The sequence below is a fragment of the Chaetura pelagica genome, unplaced genomic scaffold, assembly GCF_000747805.2.
Source record: "Chaetura pelagica isolate M959 unplaced genomic scaffold, ChaPel_1.0 scaffold716, whole genome shotgun sequence".
Taxonomy (NCBI): domain Eukaryota; kingdom Metazoa; phylum Chordata; class Aves; order Apodiformes; family Apodidae; genus Chaetura; species Chaetura pelagica.
The window spans coordinates 20,646-35,568 of NW_009953515.1; the positions used below are offsets into that span (position 1 = coordinate 20,646).

The 14,923-nt window shown below is 40.1% G+C and overlaps 1 protein-coding gene across 1 annotated transcript in view; it reads right to left on the reverse strand.

The window, feature by feature from the left end:
* DGKQ (diacylglycerol kinase, theta 110kDa) overlaps positions 1-14,923 on the reverse strand; it is a 66,180-nt gene that overhangs the window by 10,591 nt on the left and 40,666 nt on the right. Inside the window, exons 12-18 of the mRNA XM_009999472.1 lie at positions 13,725-13,786; positions 13,320-13,470; positions 12,748-12,786; positions 11,036-11,151; positions 3,289-3,440; positions 1,794-1,942; positions 1,054-1,235 (exon numbers count right to left, since the gene is read on the reverse strand). Of these exons, the coding sequence (XP_009997774.1) occupies positions 1,054-1,235; positions 1,794-1,942; positions 3,289-3,440; positions 11,036-11,151; positions 12,748-12,786; positions 13,320-13,470; positions 13,725-13,786 (851 nt within the window). The remainder of the gene's footprint in view (positions 1-1,053; positions 1,236-1,793; positions 1,943-3,288; positions 3,441-11,035; positions 11,152-12,747; positions 12,787-13,319; positions 13,471-13,724; positions 13,787-14,923) is intronic.

The window sequence follows — 14,923 nt, forward strand, 5'->3', positions numbered from 1 at the left end:
TCTTCCTTTCTTTAGAAGGTGACCAGCTTATGCCAGATGAGTGAAGAACTTGACTGAACCTACTCAGCTGCATTCTAAATAGCTCCCTACATGCCAGTCTCAGTTTTATACAGATTTAAATAGTTTCTGAAACTCATTCTTCCTTTGCATGCCAGTTCGTTCCATAGCTTTTCTATCCTAGTCCTTGAGTCTCCCACCCCTCACCTTTAAAAAGCAGCTTAGGCACTCAGGGCAAAACAACCCATCTCCACCAACTGAAAAGTAGCTGGAGCCTGAGCAACTTAAATCCTCCAACTGACCCATAAGCCTGGGTTTTCTAGCCACTGGACTGAAATCTTAGACAATTGCTACCATTATTTCAATTTCATACTTTCTTTTTGCCACCTCTCCTCCAACTTCTTTCAGTTTTGTCTGAAGATAAAAAGAGCCAGGTTTCACACACAAGTGGAGTCACGACCTACAACCAATACTTTTATTTTCCTAAGCAGAAATAAGTAATATGAATCTAGGTACATGGACTTCCACTCCAAAAAAATAAAGCAGATGCTACATATAAAGACATGCAATGGCAGTAAGATGATAGAAGAATTTAATTCGTATATCTACTAGCAACTCATAGTATTTTTTTACAGTTAAAGGAAAGATGAAAGTACTTTTCTGGGGGAGAGCCTTTCTTTTTTGGTCAACACTCCAGTTCACCAGTGTTCTGGAAAGTGTTGGGCATTCCTTCATAAAGCTTTCCTTATTTGACAAATAAATTTATTTCCAGCTGAAGCAAATAGGTGTGTCATTGTCATTTGAATCCTTTCACTAATCCTCTACCAGATTTGTTTTGCCAAGCAGCTACAAATTGTGCTCTGCAGCCAGCCAGCCCTACAAAAACTGGAGCACTAGGTCCAGACATATGCTGTGTCCTCTAAGGAATAGCTCAGTAAGGCCCAAGCTCAAAGATAGGTGAGCAATAAAACATGAAATGATATTAATATCTATCTCTGTGATTTTTGCTGGAACAACAGTTCCTAAGAATCAAAACCAAATCAGTGCTCAGCTCACCTTTGGAGGCTCAGGCTCTGCAACTCCATTCTCTGCACCTTCAGCTGGCTCTTCTGCATCCAAGAGGATAGTCCAGCGATCCATAAGAACATCATCCGCTTCATCCACAGAAACCAAAATCGAGTAGGGGTCCTCCCCACTGTAGCCAGCTCCCCAGCGCAAGACCCTCCCCAAGTCATTTCCTGGGCAACAGTGAAGAACCCCAAAATATGACTGGATTTCATAAGCTGGCCAAAAAGGATCACAAAGCATAACAGCCCAGTTCTACAAATCAAATCACACTATAGTGCTTCAAAAAACTCATGGATGGAGCTGAAAAGTTGACAAGCAGAAAAAATATCTCAGCCTTGTTGTGGTTGCAGGTGTGCTTAGTGTCACGTATAGATACACTGAAACTTCTTCACAAAAAGTGACAGGAAAGCCCATTACAGAGTTGAGAAATTGAGGAGCAGATGAGTTACCTGGCTTACAGCAAGGCCTGATGCACCTGTGGCTATCAAGGGGAGAGCATTTTGCCCTCTCCAACTCCTAGCCAACCAAGACACACCATAACAACACCCTAGCTGCTTGGTTTTCCTTCAGAAAGTATGACTGATATTTGCTTGAAAAGCTGATGTTGCTTTTACTCTCCAACACTGGCCAGAACCAAGTCATTCCTACTGCAAAACTGAATTGCTTGTCAGATGGATAACTAAAGATAAACCTTCTGGAGCAGGAACGGTGCTCACTGCGATTCCCACCTGTTCCCAGAGGTAAGATGGCAACTGAGGGCTCCGAGCACACCAGCTTGTGCCTGATCTCCTCCAGCGCGCCAAGGACCCAGCCGACCGTGCCGTCCCCTCCGCACACCAGCACTCGGAACGAGGGCACTTTGGAGAACGTGTGGAACCTCCGGTGAGAAACAAACCGAAGGGGAAAAGAAGTGTTACAACACAGTGCAGGAAAAGCAAAGCCTCTTAATATGCTACTCAAGGTAACACATTATTACTGGATTTCCCTCCCCTTTACCAGTTTGAGGATCAACTTCAACTATGAGAATGGAAAAATAGGAACCTTTAGATAAAGCTGTTTAAAAAGAGTGAAAACCACATTCTTCTCAGATTATTTACAGCTAGAGTTAAATTCTTAATCACTTCCTTTTCCACCAAAGACATAGAGATCTCATTGTTTGTAATTTCAACATGAACATTTATAACTCTAAATCCCAGTGAAGATGTTGATTAGTGGTGGGGTCTTTTTTTACTTAGTTATAGGGCTCACAGTACATTTTCTTCTCTATAGTACTATCTCCCTGGTCACTCTGACCCTCTGTGGCTTTTTACCCTTCTTACCAAGATAATGTGCAAAGGAATTTTTACTTTCCATTGCACAAGGAGCAATGAATAAGTGGAAACATTTTGCAAAAAGGCTACAGAAGGATTCATGGGCAAAATAAAATTAACAAATTACTGAAGCTGGAGCTTGAGCTGCCTTGGAAAGACAAGAGAATGATACAATTTTGACCTGTAGTTTGTGCAACTTTTTCTTCTGTTTTTCCCACAAAAGCTTTTGTTTTGAAGAGCTTGTCATGGCAGTTCTTTGTTAAAGCAGTCCTGAAGGAAGCTACTCAGTGCTACTCTGAGCAGGCCACAACCATCACTTTCTGTATTATGAAGCTGGTAACAAAGTGGTGTTGATTAAGTCAAGTAATCGGTTCCTGCCTCCCTACAAGCACATTATGTTCTGTTCCTTGTATTTAGAAATGCTGCAGCTGTGATCAGGCAGGCCCTGTTAAATCTGCAATCGAGGCCAAGTTTCAAAAGTCAAGATAGAAAATTTTATTATACTTTCCTGTTAGTTCTCATGAAACATCCAAGGAAATAACAGCAAAAATGAGCCCTCATCACGCAGCATGACGTTTCTCTTTCCATCCCCATTAGATTATAAAATGTTTTTATTTTTAGTAATTATTAAATCAGTCTTGCTGTAACGTGCATATGGATTTCCCAGAGCTAGACTCTATTAGACTTCAAACAAACATATATATCAAAACTACTCAAGTCTCTTTTCTTTAGAGAACCTCAAAAGTTTAAGTCTGTTTTCACAGTGAGAGCCAGTCAGGAGGAGTGATCCACTACTTTGGTCTTCAGGCACGAAACATAACCAATTTAGGTCTTCATAACAAGTGAAGCTGGTCCATTCTTTGAAATAACAAAACAACATTAATATAAAAAAATTAAATATATTATGACCTACCCAGGCAGTGGGCCACCATTGGTAAGTTCAAACACCTGATGTGGATTTAGCAGCTTTCTAAAACTGTACAGCAGATCCCGACCTTTTAAACCACCACTTTTTGGATTCACAAATACAAGAAGTGGGCAGCAGTTCTGTGGTATTTTGGAGGCCTGAAAAAAGACCAGAAAAAAGATTAGCCAAAACCATGACTGGGCAGGAAAATTACTGCTGCCTCTCAGAAGTATTTTCTCTGATGCTTCCTTGATGCTTAGTAAAAAAATACAAATTTGACAAATAAAAGGATTTTACATCCAGACAATGGATAAGTTACGTGCTGATTTTTTTTTTCTGTTAAGTGAAGATTCCTTAACCCACTCCAACTACACAGTTGAGCCTAAGCCAAAAGTAAAAAAAAAAGGCACTGTAATTAACTCCTTCCTACACATTTTCCATAAACAGTTTATGTCAAAGAATAGTGTGATGGATAATGTATCTTCCAGTGTCATATATAATTCAAACATCTTCCTTGCAAAGAAAGAACTTCTCCCAAAAATGACTGAAACATTTCTCTTAGGTTTTAGAATACTTGTTAATTTACAAGGAAAAAAACTTTCAAAAAGAGGGTGTTCAAGGCAGACACTGCCATGCACCTCTCTACATATTAAGAAGCTTAAGGCTTCTTTTAAAAGTACGTATTCGAAATTCTTTATCTGGAGGACTTGGTGCCAGTATCTTATGATTCTCATCACTTCACTGAAGCTGCTGCAGAAAGGGGTCTCAAAGAATAACCTCCAGAGGAAGCCACTGCAAATGGCAGAGGAGGGAGTTCCCTGGGTACTCCACACGTTTTGTGAGAATGGTGCCTTCAGCCTGACTGGAGGCCACCAGAAGCACCCTCTTGGGGCTGGTCTTCAGCTCACGAGCCCATAAATCATTCTGTAAAACTACTTGTAAATGGTTCTAGAAAGATCAGCAAACACCAACTCTCACTGGTCCTGTCTGAGGGCTGTGGGGCAGGTATGTGCCAGGAAAGTCCCTCAGGCACTTCAACGAGTACACTTCAGAACAGAAACATTTGCCACAGTCCTTAAGTTGTGGTAGTTTGTATTTACAAATTGGACAGCATTCAGGGAACAGCAATTTGTCAGGCAGCTGACAGGATGGATTCAGGGAATGGAACAACAGTGCTAAATATAAGTCAATTTAGACAAGAATGATGGAAGGGGTGGCAAGGCAGCAGCATGACTGCAGCATGCAAACACACCAGGAGATACCAACAGCATGCAAGAGCATGCTGGCTGCTGTCCATGAGCCACCACCACACAGCATTGCCTACACTAAAGAACAGAGTAATTGGGGCAAACTGATGAGAGACTTTGTGGGGAAGCAAAGTGGTGTTGAGATATCCCAGGCCATTGTTCACCTGTGAGCTGATTTTGACACTAAAAACCAAACAATTGTTGGGGGCTTCCTAGCATTTGAGAGATTTCCTCTGATTTTGCTTCCCTGAAAGAGCTTGGTGCTAATGCTCAGCGAGTCACACTCTGACAGATGAGTCACGATACCCACAAACAAATAAAAATCCTTATCCTGTGTGTCACTGCCTGCATGAGAAATGCTCCTGCCATCCCACATGACTTGCAGGCACAAACAGAAAACTCACCAGGGAAGAGGAACTCTAAAAGCAGGCAACAAGGCTGGTGGAGCAGCCACACACTTCTCCTCTTGCCCCTTCCTTCCTCATCCTTCACATTCTACCAGACACATTCAGTTTGAAAATACATGTTTTCTCCAAAATAATTAGCCAAACAAGGGCTATTTTGGCTAATGAATAGCCTAAAGGGTCTCAAAATTTTGTTTTACTAGAAAGGCTTCACTGATGGCAAAGCACATAGGTTGGTGAGGCAGAGGCTGCAAAGCTGTGCACACAGCCTTCTCCACTGGAGCCTCCTTCACGCTGGACAGTGAGACTGCCAGGTCAAAACACCTCTCACCTCCATATTAACCAGACTTTATTGGGAATGGGGATGCAATTATTCAAAGCATGCCGTCACACAAGGGTCATATGCTTATTTCTGTTAAGCACACAGAAAGGATATTTGTAGCCAGCAAAGGAAGTCTAAGGAAAACAATGCATGCCACTGTCACAGAAAGGAAGGACTTCTTGAGTTATAAGATCAACAGCTCAAGGATCCACATATCCCAATGAGAGAAGTGGATTTCTTCCCCTCAAGCCAAAGACATTAATAAAAAGTAGTAAGTAAAGGCCGTCTTGTTATTCCATTAGTTCCTGCACCATCCCCTGCCACATCCCATTATGAATGATCCTTTAAAAATCCCACAAGCAATGACAGGCAGAGCACCTCTGAAAGGAAACACTACTTCCTTCCTGCACTCCTTACAGCTTCTGCCTTGACCTGCCTTTCCAACTGATCACCACCCATTCCCTTTCTCAAAGCTTTTTTATTACCTGAACTTCATCTCCAGGCATTTAAAATTTCTGAACAATACAGGCTGTTTGAGACCTTGGGCTCGGTGCCCACTATGTGAAAACTTGTGGAATTAAAAAAAAAAAAAAAGGGGAGGGTAAAAGAGAGAAAAAATATTCAGTTCTGCATCTCAAAGTAACAAAAACTTTTTCAAAAAAGAATGAGAAAATAAACCAGCCCGACATTCAAGTCAAACAATTGAACGTGGGCAAGAACTTTTTATTACCTTCTTCAGAAAATCAGTATCCAAAAATATCAGCTTAAGACACTTAGAAGAAACATGTTGAACACATGTTTCATATTACTTCGCTTTTACAAGCAAGGTCTAATGTAGTGGGTTTAGACCCAAGTAACTAAAATAATTCACAAGGGACTTCAGGGAATCACTCTTATTTTTGAGACATGGTAAGCTCCAAGGTATTCGAAAACACAGCTGTGTTTTGGAAAGTTGTCCGAGATCTTACCCGAGTAAATGTATAAACTGGCGTATTTATTTATTGTTGCTACAAAACTTCCATCTGAATTTCCTAATTGTCTAATGTCAATATTGTTAAAAAAAAAGTGAAACTCACAAGCAGCTGTGGAAATGCCTGAAGCTAACATAATATCTGTACGTAGTGTAAACTGAGAAGTCCTACCACTCAAACCCATCTTTGTTCAAGTATCTTCTAATCTAAAACCCTAACCATACCTACTTAGCAGTAAATGCACCAGTGCAGAATAAAACAGAAATATTCTGGAAATTCTTAGCCTCACAGTTAACTTGTTTCCTGTCATCTCTCTTAATAGAACTTAAAGGAACAAGAAACAACTCTAAATCCCTAGAGAAAAGCCAAGAAAAACACTTATTATTTCAGTTGGGATTAAAAGCCCTATGACAGTTTGTACAGCAGAGGAGGGTTGCTGCCTGGCTTTCTGAAAAGCACGCGCCCAGTTACAATTACAGACCAACACAAGGGCAGCACTCATACACTGCAGAATTTTTTTTAAATCCCTTAATAAAGGCCCAGTGGGGATGTATGACTGAGTTTGTTACTAGGCAGAAGGGGACGTGGGACCCACAGCCTGAGGACTCCCTTCCCCCTTTAGTCCTGGCTCAGTCTCTGCTTGAGGAGTAAAAGCTGCAGAGGGGTTTTGTGTTGGCTAGCATTCCAGAAGGAATTTATTGCTTGTTTCTTGGAGACAGCTGAAGCAGGCCATGTGATTCAGACACTCTGACAGTCACTGTGAATGTCTTGATTCATCAGGATTAGCACAGCCTGGCTTCAGGCTGGGGCAAGATACTTACTATCCAAGCTAATCCCCTTTCTGTTTAGTTTACAATGGAATAACAGCTCAGGACAAAGCAGAACGAGAAGTTCTGGGCCAGCACAACCACCACAGCACCTCTTCCAAAGTGGTGGGCTGTCTCCAGGAACTGCAGAAATCTCCAAATGACAAAATTCAACATTTGCAAGTAGGCTGCCATGTGCATGAACTCACAATGCCCCAAGCACAAGCTTCCTCCACGGCCGGAAAAGAGCCACTGCATCTGATAAGGAATGATGTGCAAAGTGTCTCAAATCAACCAGAGCAGCAGCTGGGTCAACACAGCAGGAGCTGAGTCTTTTCTTCACTTTTTGGGGAACAGCAGCAGAGGAAGAAAGTGGAAAGTAACCTTCCATGGTGATTTCACTAGGGTCATTAAACTATCATGCTTTTAAGTTGGACTAATTTTTGTGAAGAAGAGTGGAATGAATGAAAATACTAAGTTTCACCCACTTGGGAATCTCCCAAATCTTTTTCTACCATTCTTAAGGAACCCAAATACAGTATATCAGAGGGCACTCCATTGGTAAGTGGCATTAATGATAAAGCCACAAAATCTTGTCACCTTTGTGGCCTCATACAACACTCCAACTTTTTCCTTTTTTGACAGTACTGCAAAAGGTGTTCTGGTAAATGAGCTTTCGGTTCAAAGCTACAGCCCTGCAATGTCCTTCACCTTGACACGCTACTAGAGTGGCACTAAGCTGCCCCTGCAGTCCCTACACACAGCAGCAGAACAGCTTTGTAAGGGGCTGTATTTTTTTTACATTCCAACAAAGAGAATATTTCCATTTATTTGAATAACGTGAAACGGAAAAGCATTCAGCTAAATTGTTAAAGGCCCAAGATAAGGAACCACAAGAACAGATCAACATACGTGATCACGCTAATTGTTTGACTTCTTAATAAGCAGTTAGTGCAAACTGATTCTGCTGGAAAAATACTCAGTAATGGTAAGAGCATTAATTGCTTTTGGCAGACCTGGCCATGCCAGACTAGAATCACAGAATCTTAGGGACCTCGAAAGGTCATCTAGTCCAACCGCCCTGCCAGAGCAGGGTCACCCAGAGCACATCACACAGGAACGTGTCTGGGAGCATTTTGAATGTCTCCAGCGAAGGAGACTCCACAGCCTCTCTGGGCAGCCTGTTCCAGTGCTCTGTCACTCTCACAGGAAATATGTTCTTCCTGATATTCACATGGAACCTCCTATGCTCCAGGTTGCATCCATTGCCCCTTGTCCTATCACTGGACATCACTGAAAAAAGCCTGGCTCTGTCCTCCTGAAACTCCCTCTTAACATATTTGTAAACATTGATGAGGTCACCCCTCAGTCTCCTTTTCTCCAAGGTAAAGAGACCCAGCTCCCTTAGCCTCTCCTCATAAGGGAGATGTTCCACTCCTTTCATCATCTTTGTGGCTCTGCGCTGGACTCTTCCAAGCAGTTCCCTGTCCTTCTTGAACTGAGGGGCCCAGAACTGGACACAATATTCCAGATGTGGCCTCACCAAGGCAGAATAGAGGGGGAGGAGAACCTCTCTTGACCTACTAACCACACCCTTTCCAATACACCCCAGGATGCCATTGGCCTTCTTGGCCACGAGGGCACATTGCTGGCTCATGGTCATCCTCCTGTCCACCAGGACCCCCAGGTCCCTTTCTCCTACCCTGCTCTCCAGCAGGTCAGCCCCCAACTTGTACTGGTACATGGGGCTGTTCTTCCCCACATGCAAGACTCTACACTTGCCCTTGCTGAATTTCATCAAGTTTCTCCCTGTCTAACTCTCCATCCTGTCCAGGTCTCGCTGAATGGCAGCACAGCCTTCTGGTGTTTCAGCCACAACTCCCAGTTTAGTGTCATCAGCTATGCTGTCATCAGCATAGAACTGGGCCTCCACCCTTACCAGACACAGAGAAGTGAAACTAACCTTGGAAAAATGAAGAACCAGCAATCTTCCAGACACCAATCACTTCTTTGTTTTTACTGATTTTTAAGAAGCATTGATTGGTTTTGTTTGTTTGTTTCTAACTTAAGCTGCAATTTGGAAAAACCATTAACCAAAGCACTGTGGCCATTGTTTTATCACCTGTGCTTCTTCTAAAAGTACACATTAGCCCTTCATTCCCAATTTCTTTTTATTTCACCCACAACAGAAATTACTAACACAGCATAAATTTAATACTGTGCTCAGTTGCCGTACAAGTATTTCCTGGTGCTGTACTTAAATGGTCACATATATAAAATATAAATTAAGGCTAACAGTATCATAAGACAAAAGGATAATCTAGGTTGTAAAATACATCAGGAGGCCATCTAGTCCAACTCCTACCTAAAGAAGTGTCAACAATCACACACTAGTTTACCCTGGGCAACTAGTGAATGGCGTAAGCTGAGTCACCAAAGCATCTATGAGCAACACCTGAAATATTATTTAGATTAACCCTCTGCTCATTAAAGTAAGATGAACAAATATAAACAATACATGCTGAAATGGAAACAAAATGTATGTGCACATATACAGACCCTCTCTCCTTACACATTAGAAATTCATCCCTAGCAGTCCCTGGGACTGGAGTTCCTAAAAAATACCTTGCATCAGATAGCATTATCTGTGTTTCCCTGGCATCAAGTTCACTTCAAACATATCCAGCGTCAGAAAACCAGAAACATGTAATCAACAAAGTGGGCTATGTTCAGCTTCACACATTGTTCATCATATCTGGGCTCATAATAAATCTGTTTAAAAACCGCTGAAAACAAGTATCCAAAAGCAGTCCCATGTTCACGTTACCTTCTGTTTTTGGTAACAGAAATGCTGAAACCTAGTTTGGACAAGGGGGCACCTTGGTTTTTAAGAATCTCACAAAACATAATGCCTAGATTTGCATCAGAACAAGGCTCTTTTTTGGAGGGGTGACAGTTTTTAATCTCACCTGTTTCATGTAAGCATTGGCACTAGTATCTGCTCAAGTAGAAAAAATTATTTTGCTATCAGAAAACTCTTACAAACATAGGACCCTTTAAATTATAAAAGCAGGCATGCAGATATGCAGCTGTGGCTATTAAACTTGAGATCCTCCCACCTAAAGCTGTTTCGCAGTTCCCTCTAACCTTTTTAAGTTTTCAGACTTCGGTGAAGTTCTGTGAAGACAAACCAAAAACGTCACTTCACTTGCCATAATGCAACTCCAGAGAGGCAGTAACTGCAAGATATTCAACTGCTCAGCAGCTACACTCTTTTGGACAGAATCTACATCATTCTGGTTAGAAATCACTTTGCTCAGGAAACCATTTCCCTCTTTTCACCCTGAATCTGCTTTGTTAACATGAAAACTAATATTAAACCAAGTGATTCATAATAAAGTGATTTGTAACCATAAAAAGGAAAAAATCAGAATTAAGCCCGCATTTGTGAAAGGACTCTTGCACTAAGTCTTTTGAAAGACTATTTTCCTCTGAAATCCACAATGCAGCACTTACACAAGGTCCAACTCCTGCTGCTACAGAAACGGGAAATTAAGATGTCAATGTGAAGATTAGCAGTACTTTACCTCCTGGTTAGCAAGGAAACATGTTGAGTTCCCAAAACAAAGTTGTTGTAAGCATTTTAAGACCTGCCACCTAAAACTAAAACACCACCTAACTTTTGCTCATTGAAGGAAATAAAGAGGGAAAAAAAAGAAGTTTTCTCCCTTTTATAGCTCTAAAGTTTCACAGCTGTACAGTAGCATAATTATTTTTGACAACTTGACAGTAACAGGACAAGTGACTTAACCCAAAGAAGTACATACTATACTTGAAGTCATGCTCTCAAATACTTTTTTTTCATCACATTACTTAGAGAAACTCACTGTATGGCTCCTTTGAATAAAATGCATTTTCATTGACTTCCAGCAGAAAAAAAAAAAGTCTAAAATTAGTTGTTTTTCTTTTATAGATGTATTTTAAATTTAAACCCATCTCTTACCATAACTTCAGGAAGCACCACAGCATTCAGAGGCTTGTCATTGACAGTTGTATCTTTAACTAGCATATATATTCTTTCAGCTTCAGAAAAGCATGAAATTTTGAGTACAACAGCACCTGTAAAGAGGCATCAGAACTACTTCTTATATTTTCTATTATTAGGAAATCAGTATCATCACATCACAAAGTTACTCTGAGACACTTGTGGTTGCTAGTTATCAGTTAATTAAACTGCTTTGTTTTTGAAGCCTTCCTTCATACACTTAAACACACTCCAGACTGCTGTTGAAACAAAGCAGTCTGAGGACAAGAACGGCAGCAGAAAACTGACACACATTTTGAAGACTTCGTTCTGAGGTTCAGAAATATGGCCTATCTCTATCCTCTTTACCATAACTAACAGGTTGTTCTCATAATGTAAAAGTTGACAATATCAGGAAGAATTTTTATAAGCAAGGGTTTGGTTTAAGAATCAATTTAAGAACTTTATGTTTGCTTAGGTCCTCTATGGACAAGTAGAGGAAGAAGGGAATACAAAAGGGACAAATAAAAGAAAATAAAATTCTGACAGATTAAAGTAAGATACTCAGGAGGAAAACAGGACAGGACATGATCAAAGCATGTCACAGACTGCACACGACATGTAAGCTGGCAACACAATTTGGCTGCAACCAAAAGTGCAAGTCAGAAACAAAAATATTCAGAAAGTGAAAAAAAATTGTGAAGAAAAAACTCCACACACAAACACATCTACACACAACACTCCTACACATCTTAAAAACATGTGTAGGTAAAAACTTGGTTAAATGAAGTTGTCACACGAGAAGACTACCACAGAATCATTCTGGTTGGAAAAGACCTTTAAGATCATCAAATCCAACCAATCATAAAGTCAGCTATTCTTAAGTAACAAACACAAAAAACCCAAGGCATATCTGAAAACTTTATGGGTCTCCTTATGAAGAGTCAGTACGAACTAGCCATGTGGAGACAGTAAACACGTAAAAGAAGCTCGTATCAGTCTTCAAAACCACGCTACAGAAAGAGTAATTTAGTGGTCATGTGAAAATTCATTCTGTCAAAGTACGTAAAACATCTCAGATATGGACTCCTAAACGTACAATTTAAGTTATACCAAACACAGATCTCCACCTGCCCACTGCACTAAAGCTGCATGGAGCCACTGCTGCTCTGGCTCACAGAACCCTCTCAGCTTCTCCAGCCTCACTGAAATAGAACTTGTACAGCGAAAGCAACAACTCGAAGAGATGAGTGCACTGATTTTCTTCGGAATTCCAGCCTCTGGACCTCCACTTCACACTGTGCTAGGAAGCAGTGACTGTGAAACAATCCCAACAAGTTCAAAAGGAGTACCAATTTCTCCTACTTTGGATAACAAAACATAGAGTGCTTGCAGGGTTTTTAACAGTTCAGTGGTGTCAGACTATTCAGCTGAAGTGCAACTTCAAAAGTAATTTTTATTATTAAATATTACCACTTTCTGGTACACAAGGCACGAAGCCAATCTTTCTATTTTTTTTTAATAAGGTGACACTAATCCACTGCTCTCATAAAAACAAGTTGCTACATTTTATCTGAAAGGTTTTCTGCTTATGCAGTAAGGCTAACATACTCCCAGCTGAAAGCCTCTAGTATTAGGCTGCATTTTTGAAAATAGACATTGCTTGCAAGACTAAAAATCGTAATGCTTACCTTGCGCTTGATAAACATGACTCACAGATACTACATTTGCTGCAAAGGGTAAAAATACAAACACATAAAACCTTGGGTACATTTAGAGTAAATATTTAAAATATTTTTTAAAGTTACATAAATATAATATAAATAAATACTAAAAGTTATACAAATATAGGGAGAATCTCCAGCTAACATTTTCCCTCTCCTAAGTTTACTTTGCAAGTTAGAAAAGCTAAACTGATTTTCATAAAAGGTGACTATGAATTCTTTCTGGCATTTAAAGTTTAATTCCTCTTCAAGTCACAAAAAACTTTGGGGAAAATACGTCATTTCCTGAAACAAAAAGGTATGTATGGTTCACTTCTATAAAGTTATGATTTTTCAGGAAAAAAAATAAATTTTTTGGCCACATGTAACTCAAGTAATGTAATAATAATTCTGTGAACAATGATCTGTCACATGTCTCATGGAACCATGACCTTGATTTTTCAATAAAGGTCACAAAACATTAACAAACATTAACAAAAATGCTAATACATTTTATTCTGTACAAATGAATGTATGTCAAAAAGCACCTGTTTACTTACATTTGATAGCTAATTCATCTTTGAGAATATTTGTGTATTCTTCAGGGGAAAGCTGAGGTGGAAGGCCACCAACAAATAAATTTACTTGTACAACGGATTTACTGTTTTCCACAATATAAAATCTTGTTTGATTCATCTGACGTATTGAAGTCTGCCAAAACAAAGAAAAATAAGTGACGAGACATTTGGCAGATACTGTGAAACAAAATCCCAAATAGTTCTGAACTTAGCAATCAAGTGACTATGCCTAGAGAAGAACACGAACAGAAACAAGCACAACCCAAGCACTTAGCTTCTCTATGGGTGAGCCAACTTGGGGGAATGTAATAGATGACTTGCCTTCCTGTAAGGAAGGGGACTCCCTACTTGCTATTAAAAAGGATCATGTTTCTTTTTCAGATTTACCTTTCTTATGTCCTTGAGTCTGTTAAGAACCAGTTCCTGATTGTCCAAGACCATGCGTTGAACTAGAGACAGCAAGAACAGTAATCATGTTTGAAAGGACTGTAAATTATTATCAGGCTCAATGAAACAAAAACAAAAACAAAATATTAGGGAAAATTCACAACTCTGTGTACAACAAACATTAACATAAAGGACCACACAGACCTGAACTACTCATTATACAGCAGAAGAAAACATAGGTTCTTAGCACAGTCTGATTCTGTTCACAGTTTTTAAAACCTCACTATCCTTTTAAGAAAGGCAGAAAGAGCTTGAAGCCACTCAAAAGGCAAGCAGTCCTCTGGTAACAAGCTAACTGTTTGACAGAAGACAAACTATATTCCCTGACAAGCATAACAATAGCCAACTTCTGCATTTTATTAAAATATCGAAACAATAGTAATCACTTCCAGCAAAAGCGTGGTTGTAAATTATGCTTTAAAACAGAGCATCAGAAACCAACAGAGGTAAGATACTCACTATGCTACAATAACCTCATAAAATATCTTACTGATAATGCTCACAAAGAAAGCAAAGTATGAGGCCAGTCTCTGAACTACAAAGTTACTTGAGTGCAGCCCGGGCACCGACTACTTCAGTGGCTTTATTTATCTCTCCATGCAGCCTTACAAACAATGAAGCACTAAGGGATGTGAACTTAGAGACCACCAGCTCAGCTCCTGCAGCATCACAGACTGCTCGAGCAATGCTAGTATTGCATATTTCTGTATTTCATGTAGAACATACATACACACATACTCCTTGGACTAACTCAAGACTCAAATTTGCTCATTTGGGGCAGTGTCAGGGCAAAAGAGAATTAAGCCATTCTGAACTGTACAGTTAATCTTTACTAAATAACTGCAGTTAAGAAAACCACATCAGTTAAAGGCAGCTCCTTAAAATAGGGCTCTTTGCCAAAATCTCAATACCCACCAGAAAAGACTTATAAACCTTCACATGATGATTAAGAGAGATAAAGGAACCATATTGCCATGGGACACACAAGACTGAAATGAACCAACATCACTTCTAAGTGTTTCAATATGATGGTGAAGTTTAATTTGTGAAGGAATTTATTGTCAAAAAAACCCAAACCAATCAACTGTAACTGTGTTAAAGGGTGGGGGGGGGGGGGGGGGGGGGAAAAAAAGGAAACA